The sequence below is a fragment of the Uloborus diversus genome, chromosome 1, assembly GCF_026930045.1.
Source record: "Uloborus diversus isolate 005 chromosome 1, Udiv.v.3.1, whole genome shotgun sequence".
NCBI classification, from domain to species: Eukaryota; Metazoa; Arthropoda; class Arachnida; order Araneae; family Uloboridae; genus Uloborus; species Uloborus diversus.
In genome coordinates, this window is record NC_072731.1 from 200,262,955 (window position 1) to 200,281,025 (window position 18,071).

At 34.4% G+C, this 18,071-nt stretch overlaps 1 protein-coding gene across 2 annotated transcripts in view; it reads left to right on the forward strand.

Annotated features, from left to right (window-relative positions):
* Positions 1-18,071, forward strand: part of LOC129224289 (neprilysin-4-like) — a 90,884-nt gene that overhangs the window by 42,639 nt on the left and 30,174 nt on the right. For both annotated transcript variants that reach the window (XM_054858722.1, XM_054858730.1), the window contains exons 7-11: positions 999-1,201; positions 3,429-3,602; positions 11,223-11,309; positions 12,750-12,874; positions 16,947-17,169. In XM_054858722.1, the coding sequence (XP_054714697.1) occupies positions 999-1,201; positions 3,429-3,602; positions 11,223-11,309; positions 12,750-12,874; positions 16,947-17,169 (812 nt within the window). The remainder of the gene's footprint in view (positions 1-998; positions 1,202-3,428; positions 3,603-11,222; positions 11,310-12,749; positions 12,875-16,946; positions 17,170-18,071) is intronic.

The following is an 18,071-nucleotide window of genomic DNA, read 5'->3' on the forward strand; positions in this document are numbered from 1 at the left end:
TATGGACACTCTCCAAGAGCCTTGACATGAACTCAGTCGATGATTAAATACCCCATCAGCGTTATGTTAGCTTTATCAACACATTATTTCATAAAAAAAATTTCGTTAAAAAAGATTACATAATGCAAAAGTAAAAATTTTCGAGTACAGGGCACTCGATTGTACAGGAGACACTACGTTTTGATCCTCCCTCGTATTAGGGATGCCTCCATTTTTTAGGGGTTGTACACGAGTCCTTACGCCACATTACGTTCGTTGTCAAGTGTTTGTTGGTTCCACAAAAAATAGTATTAACTGTAGAATAATAGAGCATGAAAGACAGCCTGATGTTCAAGAGAGTTTGACTCTGAAACATTTCAGAAGTCAAAAATTCTATCACTGTAGGACACTAGCTCATCTCTGAGAGATTCAAGTATTCTTTTCAAAAGTGATTATAATAATAATAAACAATAATAGAGATTCTTAAGTTTCGGGAAATTTTTAATAATGAAGAAATTCAAGTCTAATAAATTGTGGATTTTATTCAATACTTCGCATTCATGAGATGTCACCGCAGGACCAAACGTAATTTGAACGAAGGTTGAGGTTAATTAGATCCATTTACCTGTCCTGCAGGGCAATGAGATTTGGAAAACATTTTAACCCTAGGCGCTGCTTTGTCCTCACTCGTGCTAGGCTTGCAAAATTCTGGATGCATTATGACGCTTATTAATTGGTTGCAAACTATTTCTTCTACTGTCTCTAGCCATTAAAGCTTCATTTCTGACATTCTTTCACGCTCTTTAAAAATTTCGACAGGTTTTTATTACATTTTAAACACAGAATGAAATAAAATCCTTAATATTATTTTACCGCGTTTAACAAAATAAGAACGCTTTCGCTATTGCCATTTATTTTCCAGAGTAAAGAATGTCATTATGCATGAATGCCGTTCTGGATTTTAAACAGTAAGAAGTCCTGTTCTCCAAGCTCGTAACAAATACGTCATTTCCCAACAGGTGCAATAGAGCAACTTCGCGAGCGTCCTTTGGTGCAGCTATTGGATGAACTAGGGGGGTGGCCAGTGACTAATCCTAACTGGACCGAAGAGTCCTTTGACTGGGTTGAACAAGTAGCTCGGCTCCGTCAGTACAGTAACGACATTCTTATAGGACAATGGGTTGGACCAGATGGCAAAAATTCCTCTGTGCACATCATACAGGTGAGAATAATTTATTTTATTATCAATATATCAGTTGTTTGAGAACAAGCATCATTTCAAGCGACACCAAATTTCTCCCCCCCCCCTTTTCCCTCTTTTTACCGCTGTCCACTTCTTAATTGGATTTTGTTATCTGATGTGAATCTTTATTGTTTACGCCGGCTATAATATTTAGTAAATATAGCAGGTAACACAAATTCAAACTGTATACAACCCACGCAGATCTCCCCTCTATCACCATTGTTTGAAGAATCTGGTCAATTCTCTCAATGCTTCACTTTCAGGATCTTTTATCCTTCTCATCTTCTACATTACTCTATGATCAGAACTTTTTGGAATTTACTAGCCTTAATAGTGATGTAAAAGACAAAAATATTGATAAACTGTTTCCAATAAAACAAAAAAAAAAAAAAAACATAGCAGACAATGTTTTTTCTTTCCTTTTGCTTATTCATAACTAGCCGCCTGCGGCGAGCAGCTGGTCCGCCTTTTTACGCCAAGGTTGCCGACTTCGGCGGTTGATTAAATAAATTTCGTGGTGGTATCAATCAATCTATATCTATACTATTATTAATTTGAGTAGAATAATTTCTAGACCTTACCGTTTTCCCGGTAAACGCGCCACACACACACACACACACACACACACACACACACACAAAACATCTTATTTCATCATAGCCGCCTGCTTCGACCAGCTGGTTCGCCTTCTTACGCCATTCGCCATTCTATGCAGGCAGCCACCCACGGCGGCTGTTTGGCTAACTTGTCATTTACATTTTTACTTCAAGTTTGCCGCCTTCGGCAGCTGTTTAAATAAATTTGGCAGCAGTATTAATCAATCCATCTCTATCTTTTTTTTTTTTTGTGCCATTCACATTTTTACGCAAAGATTGCCACCTTTGGCGGTTATCTACCTTTACGATCTATCTCTACATTTTCTTATCCATTTCTATTTATTTTAACTTTCCCGCCCATTTCCTAATAAAAACAAAGATCACTCAAAAAACCGCTTTTTTTATTTAAGTAGGGCAAAAAAAAAAAAAAAAAAAAGTTATCTCCAAAATTCCCCGTAGTGTGCAAAAAGTAGCGTTTGACAAAGCAAAAAAATCTCGCTGTTTTTATTGAAATAAATGCGTACAACTATGCAGAATGTCAAAACGTCCAGCTTGGGCGGGGGGGGGGAGGGGGGACGGAAAAAGAAATAAATGCAATCCCTAAATAAAACAAAAAAAAGGAAAGAAAAAAAGCAAGCGCTGCCGGAAAAAACACGTGGTCATCACTTCATAAAATGTAGAAGTAAGCTGTATAGGTAAAAAAAAAAAGATAAACATTTGTTTGTGATTAAGATTCCATCCGAAATATCGAATCGAAATCCAAATAGTGACGTCAGAGACATAAAAGATTGAAGAACGCTTTTTTTCGACCGATGCGTGGAAAGACATGATGTGTTCAGCATTAAAAAAATTGTAAAAAAAAAAAACTATTGCGTATTTTTAAGAACTTTTTTCTTCTGAAGAGGGTGAAATGTTTTTACTGTTACCAACTTAAATTTTAGAAATGAGGCTTTGATACTTCTCGCAGATGATATTAGAAAAAAATAAAACCCAGGAAAAAATGCAAATTAAAGGTTTTTTCAAAAATTCATAAAAAATACAAAAGCTGCTCTATTTTCAAAATTTTTTCATTCATCATATTTAAAATTAAATTTCCTACACTATAGTACAAAAAATATTTGTGTGGTGCGATTGGTTCGGGGTCTGTGAGGTAAAACGTATTAAAAAGTGCAAAAAAACACATAAAACATTAAATAACTTTTTTTCTAATTAAAATTTCAAAAATCGAAGCCCGAGGTGCACATCTTCGGCAAAAACTGCAACTGTATACCAAATTTCATCTTTCTAGGCCTTACCGTTTTCCCGGGAAGCGCGCCACACACACACACACACAAACATCTTATTTTATTATATGTATAGATAAACATAAATAGACAGAACAAAACTCATAAATTTTCAAAGATGTAAATTTCACATCACCTATATTTTTCCAATCCAAGCATTATACGCAGCCTTACAGCAAGTCCTACCATTTATCAGCAACCTATCAATTTTATTTTGCAACTCCATGCAGATAAAGTTCAAAACACGCGGCGAAGTTCCGCTGAATCTCGAAGAAGATAGAAGGATGTTTCTGCCTTTAGGAAGAAAGTTATCTTTCCTCTTTGTAGCTGGACCAGGCTGATCTCGGTCTTCCTAGTCGCGAATACTACATGCAGGGAACTCAACAGCTGGATGCGTACGGCCAGTTTATGGTGGACATCGCCCGTTTGCTCGGTGCCCCGCAGGAAGTGGCAGAACAGGACATGAGGGATGTTTTGGAATTCGAAATGCAACTTGCCAACGTAAGTTTATCTCCACTTAGATAATTTTCAAAATATGATTTACTGCCCTAGGTTTTTCTATTTTAGAGCCTTCATTTTCATTCTACAGTGAGCTTTTTATTATAGTATTTTAAAACTTTAAAAGGATTTTCAGTGTATGTTCAAGAAGTTCGATGTTAAAGAAACCTCTCAAATACGAAGTCAAACTGTCGTAGGTACTCCATAATAACCTCATGATGATATTTTGCGAAACTCGACACCAAACATAAAATTCCTACTCCAGTGCTAGCTTTGCGGCATTAGCAACGTTTGTCAATGTTTCTGTAGAGTTCTACACTGGTGGACAATTAATAAGGACGGATGTCAATAGCAGCGTTAGCAACCACAAAATAGAAGCCAAGGAAATATGGAAATTAGCATAAGTTCGGGATACTGTAAGACTTGTTGTGAGTATGTAAATTTTAGACGCACGACGTTGCTGGTCACGTGATAGCGCAGATAAGCGATATAAAGGATTTAGCACGTGATGACCATTGTTGTTCAAAAGCGAATTTTGATGGGAAATAATCAATTGACAGATAGCATTTTTCGGTATATGTTCCTGACATCCCTTATATGATTTTATGGGTGGTCATGTGGCTGGCAACATCTAAGAAGGGCAGAAAAATTTAGATGTTGCCAGGGTGGCTGTACGTCGATCGTGTGCTTCCAAACAAGACTATGACGGCTAGTGATACATTACTGTAAAATGGTACAACTATGGGCTCTTTTTCGATGTTTTCAAAAAAATTCCGTGTACATCTCTGATTTAGAAGTTTAAGGACTTTAGCAATGGTAGCTATACATCTCGTCTTTCAAATGAAATGTTTTAAAAACATCTCAGTTAGAAAGAGAAGGAAGGGGAATTTTTTTCCCCGTATCCCATAGTTGTATTGTAATTATGGGTCACCTCATTTTAACCTAGAAAACACATTGAATACTTGATCTGACCTATTGTTGTCTGAGACTACAAAATTGATTTCTGCTTGAAAATGTATAAAAAAAATTTTTAATCCATCATTTACCTTTTTTCCAATTTTTTAATGTTTAATCATCACTTGTCGTCTCGAGTGATTAATAAAGTTCAACATGGTCAATGTAGGTTACGTTCTTTATTATCCGCCTAGGTTATGACATAGAAACATTTGAAAACTAGAAAAATCTGAACAACTAAAGGTTAGGTACCTATACTTAGGTCTCAAAAAATACATAGGTCAAGTTTGACCAGTTTTAAACAAGATCAACAAAAATTTTGAAAACTGAAAGCACCTTCTGCAAAAACTCCCATGAATAAGGGCAATAGGGTGACCGTCAAGCTTTCTTCTGTCTTTCCTTGCCATTATATATAACAATCAACACAAGACATGACGAAAGCATCCCTACAGAGAATAAAATGAAGTTCCAACCCATTAAAAACCATGAAAAAAGGTGCCCATTGTTGTACCCCAACATTCGCATTTTCGATAAATGTTGAGAACTTGTGAAAACTATGAAATATTTTAAGTCAACACGCGTCTTAATTCATAACTGACGAAATAGGAAAGCAAATCTGAACCTTCCAGATCTTCGAAAACAGTATAAGTGGTCTGCTCAAAGGAGACTTTTGGCTCTTCCACAACTCCACGAGTGAATCAAATCACGCACTAAGAACGACTAAGTTATCTAAGGTATAACAACAATGGCAATCTCTGATAAAGCGTCTTTAGCTACTTAAAAGGTTACACTACCTGGTGAATTTTTTTGGAGCTTGTAAGTTCGAAAAAGAGACCACTAGAGTGCAAAATCATCACCATGCCAACAGTAGCCCATTGCTGCCCCCTTGGCAGAAAGTCGTACCATTTTACGATAATGTTGTTCTACTGCCTCATGCGGTCGATAAATTCGTTTTCATGGATGGCAGTGGAACATGTCATTAACAATCGCCGTCCAGGAGTGTCTAATTCACACAAAACATTCAATCTATCGATTGGCCAGCACGTTCTATAGATCTGAATCGTATTGAAAATGTTCGGGAATCTTTCAGGAGCAGTCTTGCTGGTCGACAACGCCCTCGAATAAGCAAGGACACGCTTATCCATGATTGACAGAAGAATGGGATAAATTACCCTAACACAACTGCTGGATAATGTTGTGTAAAACATCACATGACGTGTGGAAGCTTACTTCGCTCTCCATGGTAGCCATATCCTATATTGACATCTTACGCCGGAACGGCTAGGGGCGGTAATTACATTCATTCACTTATACGTATTAAGTCCAAAATGACAGTTTCGTCCTTTGAACACTTTTCAACGTCTTCTGGAGTTCAGATCACAATAAATTATCGTCATTGCAATGTTCTAGAGTTCTGGTATTATTTTATTTAACTTCGCATCAAATTACACTTACTTTTTTACGCGCTACATAGCCCATTGGAATTCGTCCTTAGAAACTGCTCATCAATGTATATATCTATAAGATTCTATTCATGCCTATGAATAGATATCTAAAACATACCATTGGTGGCATTTCATGTTCACAATCTCTGTAAAATAGGCTTTCCTCCCGACGTTCTACGTACCGCAAGAATCGCAGTTCAGGCAGTTTGCGCTCTTCAAAAAAAGAAAAAAAAAAAAAAAACATTTTAACAACGAATTTTGTTGGTTAAGCAAAGTTAAATTACGAAATATCTACATAGTTTTAATACACCACAATACATTGTTGATTTCTAAATAGGAACTTAAATTCAGGCAAAATGTTTCCATTATTAAGCGAGAAAATGAAGAGCAAAGTTATTGAACCAAATTACAACAAAAGGTTCCCCATTATAAAATTCTAGCCGACAACATTACATCCTAATAAATCATTGATGTTAAAAATGAATAGTTTTCTCTAAGTTAATAAGTAAATCACTTCAACATTGTTGAATTAATCAAATATTTACAGAAAAATGCGTTTCGGTTTTCATTAATAGCTTTTACCTTCTTATTTTTTATAATTCTATTTCTGGTGACGTAAAAGTAGTATTTAGAATCTCTTCAGTGTTTTAAATTTTTCCGGACTAAAAAGTAATTTTTAGTGATACTGTTTTCTTATACAATAAGGTTTAAATTTCCCGCGCTGACGTTAATGTTATCATTTGTTTTAAATGTTTCAAAGAAAACTTAGGAAACACTAAATAAAAAAGTTTTGTAGGTACATATTTTGCATCAAAAACCTCTTCTCAACAAAATTTATTCACAAAAAAAAAATCTGCCTTTTTGCTCAAAACTTCTATACACTTCAAACTTCCTAGTAAGTGATGGTGTTTTTTTTTCTTCAAATTGTTTAAAAATTGTTTTTAATTCATCTAAATTAAAGAACAACTTTTTTGCATGTGATTCGTATCAAGAACTACAGAATTTGCTACAAAAATCTATCGAGTTTTTGATTAAAAAATACTAACGGAGTGAACGAAATCTGTCTTTTTGATTCAGAATTTATATATGCTCTAACTTTAGCCGTAGACGGCAATGTTGTTGTTATGTGAAATAACTAGATAAAAACAGCTTTTCTTTCTATTCTTTTTTTTTAACATTTTTAACAACAAAAGTGCTTTTCCATTAAAAAATCAGGATTTATATGTCCCTTAAATTTACCTCTATAGGTGCTTGTTGGAAGTTTTTGAATGGTTCAAAATTGAGCAACAAACTATTCAAATCAAAAAATAGACTATAGGATGGGTTGTACTAGCCGCGATCTTTTCAATAAAAAATGGTTGCTTCTGATTGGGAGATTTCCTGAGAAGTTATTAAGAAAGGTGAAGACCGACTAACAGACACATTCCCCCCCCCCACCCCCTCCATCGCAGAAATCTTCTTTTAATTTTTATATATTTTTTAAATACTTATTCAATTATTTAATTCATTTTTGAATTTATTTCAAATTCATTTAACGGGAAACTAGCTGTTTCGAAGACTGCAGTCTTTGCTTAATGAAGAAAATTATTCCTGCGCGATTCTGTGGATTAGCTTTTCTTTACTTTTCAAATGAATTCGTATTAAATATCATTTCAGCTTGATTTCCAGTTACCTAACTGTATTTTAACTATCACCGAGCTCGATGGAAGAGCGCAGACGTTTTGTCTTGGAATGGAAAATTTCTCCAGTCTGACAACTGAAAAGAAAAAAAAAGTCCAATCTCAGCGACTGAAATTAAATTTCCAAGGCGTGCATCCACCGAGGGATTAATTAATTTTCCGGTCAGGATAAATCTGGCGTGGAAAAATGGGAAATTTCTCTTTTTGGGAAGCGCTTTTTCGGAATTAAGGATTATTGATCCCTCGGGAGTGCCTTCACGCTTCTTTTCGGAATCGAGCATTTCTCTGGCAGATATTTCCAAAAACGTTACTCAAGACTGCGGTTTGTTAAACCGCCATTTTCACCCACTATGTTTTGCTTTTCTTTTTTTCTTGTATTTTTTGAAAAATAAGAAATACCCTCCCTCAACTAGAAATCAGTAGGGGTTTCATTACTAAATTTACTGACTAAGAAATGAATGATATGACGTTTGAGGCTTACATTACAGTTTTAACCCCCGGTTTGCGTTAAAAAAAAGTTTTAAGAAATGAACTTTTACCAGATTAAAAAATTGGTATCCAATTTTTGTCCCCCCTCCAATACACATACTAAAAGAGGTAATAACCTGGTAATAGTAATGAATAAGGAATAAGAAATGAATTAAAGAAAAACATAACAAATTATACATAGTTTTAAATAATAATTAATTAACAAATATAAGATCGATTTTTCAAGCCTCCAAACAAGTGCCACAACCATTTTTTTTTTCTTCGCCCCGAAGCACATTTTGTGTTAGCCACGAGGTGTATTGAGCGCAACGTACTTATATTTCTCCAGGTTTGTCTTCATAAAAACGCGTTTGGCACGTTGGATACTCTGCATCAACATTTTACTCCTATTTTGGTAGGGGAAGAAAATAAAAACATCATATTCACCATATAGTGGCTTCCTGCTCCACATGAAGTGAACCTAAACGTGGTAAAGTGCCCAGATCATTCATATTACAGCTTACCCTAAACAAATATGTCAAATACAGCTAAATAAACACATTTTAATAAATCCAAAAAAAAAAAAAAAACATTTACAAATAGTATTACGTTAAGTCAAGTTTTAAAAAAACAGAAAAAGTGCTCCCAAACTACAGCGCAGAGGACTGGACACATGAAACTTGCACAAAAGAATAATATTTTTGACTACAAGCAGAAAAAATATCAGCGGGGGCAACAACTTTTGGGCCGATGAAGGAAAAAAGTTCAACTTACATTGGGAGTTAAATCACGAAATAGAGTTGCTCTATAAGTGGCCTTATCACGAAATTATGGGCGGAAGTTAAGTCATAAATGGGTGAGCATTTGACGACAACTTAGAAATATCTTGAAAAATTTGAAGTCAAAAGAGTGATACGCCAAATTCAGTGATAGCGTACATGAGCACATGCGACTATGTTTTTGTTTTCTTTCACATTTTTCTCGATAAAAAAAAGTTGTGGTAAAAGCTGCTAATCAACTGGTAGTTGTGTTGCTATATTTCCAAATCTGGTAAAAATATGTTATATCTTCGGAAAAAAAATCTATGCGCAAAATTGAAGTTTATTGTAAATATACAGGCATATCAAAAGACCTTTTAGTTTTCCACGACAGGCAAAGTCGTGTTGGCACCGCTAGGATTATGTAAACCGCTAAGAATTATGTAATCATCCACAACAGAAAAAGTCTGACCAAAAATGGCGAAGAGTCTCTTTCAACGTTGTGGCAACAACTTTATGATTCTTTCGTTGAGAATTGCGTTTTTGAACCTACTAGTTTAATGGGCGAAGAAAATATCTAGGGTATTTTTTGCACTCTGCTCTCAAATTCTTCAGGAACTAAATCATCGGTTGCTTCGAAACATTGAATTTCAGCGTTTAGCTGAAGTTTTAAGTGCGGTCATAAAAACTAAATTACCTGTCATTAAGATGTGCTATGGTTTCTCTCAATTTCATCATCTCTGCCGCGTTTTTTTTTTTTTTTTTTTTTTTTTTTTTTTATTAACATGTTGTGAGGTGAATGAAGTTTAACTGCTATCAATTCGTATTGTATTCTTCAAAAAGGAGAATTCTGGTTTAAAGAAGCTTAGAATAAGTTTGAAATTCTTCAGAAGGAGGTAAAAGTATCAGATATTTTTATGTTTTGCAGAATGAAATGCATTAGTACACTGGTGATCAGGGGCGTGCACGGAGGGGGCAGACAAGAGACACCTGTTGGCCCGGGCCTGAGGTTGAAGGGGGCCCAATATTTTTAAAACTAGGGGTGAAATATAGGGGTAAAGAATATGGAAGGGGGGCCGGAAAAGTCACTTGTGACGGGCCCCAGAATTTCTGTGCAGGCCCCTACTGGTGATATAGACAATGACCTGATGAAGAATGGGATTGCCTTAAAGAGTAAATCTCTTCATCAGTACGTCGTACGCCTCTATAGAGTGACTTCAGGTGCAATGTTTATTTATGATTTTTGTTTTTCGATGCAACATTTTTTTGACTACTTTTGACTATTCATGTTTGATCAAAAGAAAATTTCTAAAGTTTTTTCTACTTAAAACAGTTTTTCAAATATCCAATGATAGACTCCATGTGTCTTACAGACTTCTTATATTGTATGAGTACCCGTCAAAGAAAAATCACATGCAATATTATAGTCGGCTTTTGTAAATTTCACTGTTGAGTTTTTGACAGTCAAGTTTGTTCACTTTTGTTTTTTTTCGTCAAGCTATTTGTGACTTTAGTTGCTGTAACACCAGCATTCTCAAGAACGAGACCCATGGATGAGACCAAAACACTCTAAATTTTCCCCCTCTCCAAAAAAACTTCAATGGTTCATTCTGCGTCATACCCACTCCCTCCTCTTTCGTGTAAAGGGAAGAGAGGTCCTTAAGCATATAAAATGAAGTGCTAATTAAAGCCTACATGATTTCTCAACCGAAGGGTAGGCACACAGAACAAAGAAATAAAGTTTATGGTTCTAATGATTGAACTAAGTTATACATCTGAAGAAAAAGTATAATTTCATGATAAATACAAGTTTTTTTTATTGCTAAATTGCATTACTAAATTACATGCATTGATGTGTTTAATCATTTTTTAAAATTTCATTTTGTTATGAAATTACCGAAAAAAAAACCGTGATTCGATGGGAAGTTTTAAAATACTGTACTGGAAATACAGGAAATGTACTGGAATATCGAATCACCAGATCAATATACTTGGGGCAAGCCTAACCTCTGACAGCATTATAAAAGCCACGCAAATCCTAATCACAACATTAGGACGCTGCCAGGTTAGGTTTGCCCTGATTACAGTCACTCTGTTATAATGCATAAATATAGAACGGACGCAGAAAGAATTACATGTTAAACATTTTTATTGGGAAACATTTGCATGTAAGTATCTTTAGTTCGTTTACCAAATTGCTGTATATCAGGAGCACATGCAAAGTGTAAGAAAATTTTAGCTGCAAAACAGCAAATATACCGGATAAAAAATATGGCTCGTTTTCTTCTTCTTCTTCTTCTTTTTTTTTTTTTTTTTTAGTTGACAATTCCAAGTGAGGAGAGACGCAACTACAGTGCCATTTATCTAAAAATACCTCTGTCAGAATTGCAGCTGAAGATACCGCTGGTAAGACCATTCCCTGGAATGAATGCAAAATCAAAATTGGAGTACTTTATTGGAACATTTTATGAGTTTCTATGTCTTGAATTGCTAGATTCTTTTCTGATGACATATAGCTACATGGTGAGTCTGAACAAGATGACAAAATATTTTCTAAGCGATGGGAAACATGTAAACAATCAGGAATATGTAGGAACATATGGTCGTAACTCAATGCTGATGCTCTTCATGCACACCAAAGGCAGAAATTGATGAATGCGATACAAGTCTCACATTTACTACACAAAAACGATTTTACCCAATATTTAAGTTTCAAAGAAAGGTTTTTTAAAACATTTGTGCGCTGTGATAACAACGCAACAGCGAGCCACGCGAGTATTAGAGCTGGAGGTCACAACTTTAAACGATCGCTTTAAACCTTTTTTAATATCTTAAAAGCTGTGCACAATTGTTTTTGTGTAATAAATGTGTGACTGGTTTCGTATCCATTAGTTCCTGGCTTTATGTGCATGTAGCGCGTAAACATTGCGTTTAGCGCTATGATTCTTGCCTATGTTGGTTTATAACACCCAGTAAAATGTTGTCGCCTTGTTCAGACTCACCATCTGTGTACGAAACCAGCTGAGGCTCTGAAAATTAGCCAGACTACTTGAACTTGAGTGTGTTTCATAATTTCATTGCACATCTAAAATATTTGCTTGAAGAAATCATTACAAATCTAGCAAATGCTTGAAATAAAAATTCCTAATGAGAATACATATCCCTTTCCTTGCCTTCATCATTTAGTAGAAATATATGCACGCATATAACTTTGTTTGCCACAAGGCTTTTTTCTCCAAAGATCATATAAGGTAACAAGAGCTTCATTAATGTTTCCATGGATATAGATAAAATGATCAGGAGGATTGTTAGTTGATTTATAGTGAAATTTCAATGAAAATAAAAACTTTTTTGTTTTGAAACGAATTCTCATACATTCGGATATTGATCTATTTAAAATCAACAATGTTAATATAATACACAAAAGTATGTCTGAATCATCTCAAAATAATCAATTTTAAGCCAATATGTCATTCAAGGTGCAACGACATGAGTCTAAGGATTTATTTTCATTAATCATATTAAAGGTATTTATTTTATACCTTTTTTAATATAATTTTATCATTATTACCAAAAATATTACATAGTTTTGAATTATTACCATTATACGTCATCTGTTAAAAATTCAAATCCTGCTTACCTCGTGAAAGAAAAAAAACAGAGAGTTTATTGGTTGACACACGTTGGAGTCACGTTTTCAGCGATGTTTTTTAGAGCAAAATAAAATTGAATGATTACAAAACATGTTCAACCATGTTATAATCACAATTTCCTTTTTAAAAAAGCGTAGTTTAGATGTTTCGTGAAACGAAATTCTTCCAATGTCTGTCAAATTTTGTTATGCAGGTGAATTGGACATTGTATTTCAATATTTCCTTGCCAATAGAAATCACGGATGAAGAAGAAATCGTCGTGTATGCAGTTTCCTATCTCAATGCCATGAGTGAGCTAGTCATCAACACACCAAAGAGGTAAGGAAGATGTATTTTTTCATAAGTTCAATGCTATTTTATGATAAGTTTTAAATTTAAATTAAATGAACAATTCATTCCGATCTTTCTTAAGAATTTAACCTGTGCATTATTTTCGTCCTTTGTGCTTTTACGTTTTCTTTCCTTTTTTTAAAAATTTTTATTTATGAATATTAAATAATTGTATAGAGGCAATTATAAACTATTGCTAAGAATACCGTTTTTTTTTTCCTTTTCAATCATAAATGCTTATACTGGAGACAGAACTTTGTCGTAGAGCTGAGTTCCTCAACCAGAGCGCTGTTCAGGGTTCTTTTTAGCATTGGCAGAAACATTAGGAAAAGAAGTAAACAAAAGAAAAAAAAACACTTATTAATTTTTAAAAAAAAAAAACAGTTTCACACACAATAAACACGCATAAAATATTTTTCATTGTCTTTCAAATCAAATAGTTATTCTTAAAGATATATATAATAGAAAAATATAAGTACATAAACTCTTGAACTTGGACACTAAAAGAAGATCCGTAAGATGAACAAACGTGAGGAAATGCTGATCTGATCACAAATTCCATAGATTGTTTATTGTAACTGATTTATGTACGGGAGTTTCTTTTTATGAACGCCTGAAATCTAAACAGATTATGAAAGGGAGTGTCCGTGTCCTGCAGTACTCAGAGAGAAAATGTATTGCACGCACCAACTTATAGTCATCAACAAGTTTGGAAAACTAAAAAAGAAAAAAAAAATGTTTTCGAGATTTTTAACAAATTGAAACGAAAATTCCTTAACCCGAGATTCTAATCTTGTGATGAATTTTGAGGAAACAACTTCAACATTTCACTCTTATTAAAAAAATAAAGAAAATCTGCATATTTTTCGTCTGTTTGTATTTTTTTTTTTTTTCATTATGAATTCGAAAGCTTTTCATTCACCGTGAGCAAAAGAATCGACTTCTCTTTCGCTCCCTGATTCATTTACGCACATTATGCGCGTTTGAACGAGTTTCCCAAGGAAACTTTTAATTAATATTTTTTTGAATTTCTTTCGTCGATTCTTTCCTATTTTCGCTCTTTTCCTTTCCCCCCCCCCCCCTGCTTAACGCGATATTAAGCCTTTTTATTTCCATTTATGCTATTTAAAAGTAAGGAATTCGTTTACCTGAGACCGCGCTTTTTAACTTTGTAATTTTCGTTACTTTTTTCACATTTTATTTTCTGACTTCTCAACATAGTGCCACCAAATTACACTGCTCCAGTGGAATTTTCAGCCAACTACTAAAAAAGGAGGCAATCATTTCACACTGTGATTTTACTTTCTCATCAAAAGTTGACCAGTTTTGGTTAGTTCAGCTACTTTTCTCCCTCCCCCCCCCCCTTTTTTTTTATAATTATTGAATCACTAGAATATTATTATGGAAGGTCCCGTACCTTGATGTCCGATCATGATTTTTGAGAATAAATTAACTCTAAAAATAACTTTAAAAACTGACTACAAAACAGAATTGAGGGGGAGGGGAATCAAAGTACTACTATTTTCATGTGATTGAAAATTGTTCTCAAGAGTGAAAGATGAATTCAATCTCTAAGTAACACCAGTAATGTGTTTATTTTTTAAAGACTTCTCAAAAACTCTACACAATAGCATATGTAGCTAATCATAAATCAATTTAAAATGTGATATTAATGGATTCAAAGTTGGGAACGATTCGTTCTTCAGCTAAATAATGCTTGTGTATATACTTCATTACATTGCTGACAATATCTTCATGTGTGTGTATGTGACTGTAATTATACTCTGTTTCTGATTTTGAGCCGACTTCAAATATTATGTTTGATACAGTGCCGGCATTCAGGGTAACTCTGAGACATGTTGGTTTACTTTGTGCCATTTCAAAAAAATTTGTGCTTTTTATTTTAACACTAAAAGAAATTAGATGACCAAAAGCTGCACTCACCTGTCAATATTAAGAAAAAAGTTTTCTACTCTTCTGCTCTTTATTTTTATTCTCTCTGCCTTAAAAGGATGACTTTTTCTTCATCAGTTTAATATTTCTGTGCTGTGTTCGTTGTTGTTGTTGTTAGGGTGGGGTGAAAAAAATCAAAATCTGATAAACATTAATAGTGCGGAAAAGTTGCCTCTTGTAGAGATATTCAGTCATGCAAAAGGATTTCGACAGAAAAAAATAGCTTGAGGGTTCGCCCGCGCCTTGAAATTGACGCATTGTTTCATTGTTTTAGTATAACGTGCGGTTTTGTAAATCATACAATTCAATAGGTATCGCCATTAAGTACCATTTCTTTCAAAGTTTTATCTGAATTCCTTTTTTAGGTGGAGGATCCGAGTTTTCTCACTCCCACCTATCAATGAACTCAAGATCGAAATCAGCATCGAAATTGAATTCTGGAATTATGAATTTTTGTTGTCCAATCGAATTTTTCAACTTTGCCATCGTACTTCGACAGAAACCATGTTCTCAGATGACGTTTCGATCATCAACGATACTATACTGGTTCTGCACACTTGTTACTTTAAGAATCTAAAAAATATAACACTGGAGAATGCAGCGATGATCGTCATCAGAGAACTTGGTTTGCGTCGGATTACGAACATAAATTCGAAGAATTCGACTGGACATTCAAAATTTGCAATTTCATATTTCAATTTCAAAGCTGAAAGACTACCATGAGCTCGCCGATAAGCGGAAGTGGAGAAAACTTGGCTCCACCTTTCCAAATTGGGAATTTCAGATAAAACTTTGAAAGATATAGTGTTTGATGGCGTATCTACGGAATTTTATGGTTTTCATAACCTCACATGTGATACTAAAGCAGTGAAACGATAGGTAAAATTAGATAAAGAAGCGGCAGCTATAGTTTGTTTTATAACCAAGAGAGATGGCTTGATTTGAGTCAAATTAGAATCCAGAAATACGCCACAATATAACACAGACCAAAAATTGGCAAGAGTCAAATAGTTCAACTCCCACGCCAAACTATATTTTATAGTAATCAATGTGATTACAGTTTAAGTGTTCACAAATATTAAAATTTATTTAGCAACTTCTTTTGTTTCGATGTGTGGAATATGTCGGCTGTTTTAAGCTACATTTACATTTTCAAATTTTTTCACTTAACCATTACTCTCTATGGTAGGCAAATTTTACTTTTTGAGCTAAAGTTATTGACTAAGTGAAGAATTATCTTTTTTTTTCATTGGATAAGAAATACTTTTATTACCTATTTTTTTCGTATCTATGTAAGAATTAAATCATATATGGAAGCAAATTTTTACAAATAATAACTTCTAATACTTTTTCCTCAGTGTACGGATCATCAGGATGTTATTCAATTTTGACGCTATATTCGTCAAATTCAAAGCACGTATGGAACTTTAAAGTATAGTTTATTAGTAAAATGATCTTATGCAGTGTGTAATCTACACAAAACGCCTACTCTTAAGTGACATTACATCAAATTTATCAAATTTTTATTTTTGGTGAAATTATTATGACTTTTTCCAGTTTTTATGCAATAATGGTCAACTTCAAAGCATATGCGAACCCTCAAGCTATTTGTTTTCTGTCGAAATCCTTTTCATGATTAAATATCTCTACCAAATGCAACTTTTCCGCACTGTTACTTAACGTTTATCAGATTTTGAATTTTTTCACTCCACCCTATTGTTGTTGCTTAAACCACTCAGGTATTGAACCCAATTAGACAATTCTACCTGATTCAAGGCACATTTGTATGATTACAAAGCACCACTAGGGTGAAGTCTGATTCAACTCACTCAGAACACTCTAGATAGATCTACCAACATTTCGAAAATTTTGATCCAATTCAGCAGCCGAACAAATCTTGGTTCAGCATCCCCAGATATGTTGATTGTAATGGGAATTTGGAGGACTTTGTGACCACGACACATTAAACATGTCCCAGTCACCAAACGAACAAGGAGGATCTTCGACCGACTGGTATCGAACCTGAAACACTCCAGTTACGAATCTAACACGTAGTGAATCCTTTATTTATTTATTTTTAATTAAATTTTGAACCATTATTATGTAGGTCAGTGTCCAACTACATTCTGTGGCGGTTCGTGTACAACCGGGTCAGCAACCTGGACAAGCGTTTTCTGTCTCGCCAGCAGGAGTTCTACGCGAGCCTCTACGGGACGCAATCCATCCCTCCACGATGGAAAACGTGTGCGGTCTTCGCAAATAAGAACATGGGGATGGCTGTCGGAGCGATGTTTGTTCGAAAGCATTTCAACGAGAAGAGCAAGGAGACGGTGAGTTTTCTTTTTCTTTTTTTTTTTTTTTTTTTTAAAGAAATAACTCTAAACAATGAGGTATCTGAAAGACAACGATTGGCCCCTCGCTTTAGTGTCAAACAACACTAATCACAAAATCCTTCTTATTCAAAGGCCTTAATACTGCCGTGGGTAGGTAAAGGGCAGTACCTGCAAATTTTTAGTTTTTCGCTTTTTTGTTCTTCTATCGTACTTTAGCTTTCTTGGACAAGCTTCTTTATTTGGTTTCTGCTGAAAAAGAAAAAACGTCTAATTCCAGCATTTTTATATTGTCGTATGGAATCAAAAACGGTTTTCCTCAAATATCTCAAAAATCATTTCTGTAGATACTGAACTTTACTTGCTACCACAGAGTATGACTAGATACTTGGGTGTGAAGTAAAAACTCAGTCATGACTCCTACTCAGAAATTAATCGATTTTGAAAGCCATCATTTTCTCTAATCAGCATTGTGGGCTATTCCACAAAAAAGTCGCCATTTTGTCCTGCACATGATATCTCACTTATTTCATTATAAGTATGTAATAATTTAGAAAGGTAATGAACAAAATTCTTTGCTTAATGAATATCACATACGTTTCTGATTTTGCAAGCAACAATATTTTGTTCCTTACCCTATTAAATTCTTATTTTTAATGAAATATATGAGCTGTTACCTGCGGGACAAAAAGTTCGTTTGTCCGTGGAATGTCCCGTTTGGAACGTGGAACTCTCAGCCCAATTCGGTTTTAACTTAGTTTTCCTTTTGTCAGAAATTTAACTTAACAAGAAAGAATAATGAGGAACCATCAGACTCAATAAATAAAATAAATAAAGGTATCAAGTCAATTAAATAATGTGATGATTCAAAGAGTGTATGAATTTTCTGACGCGTCTTGCAT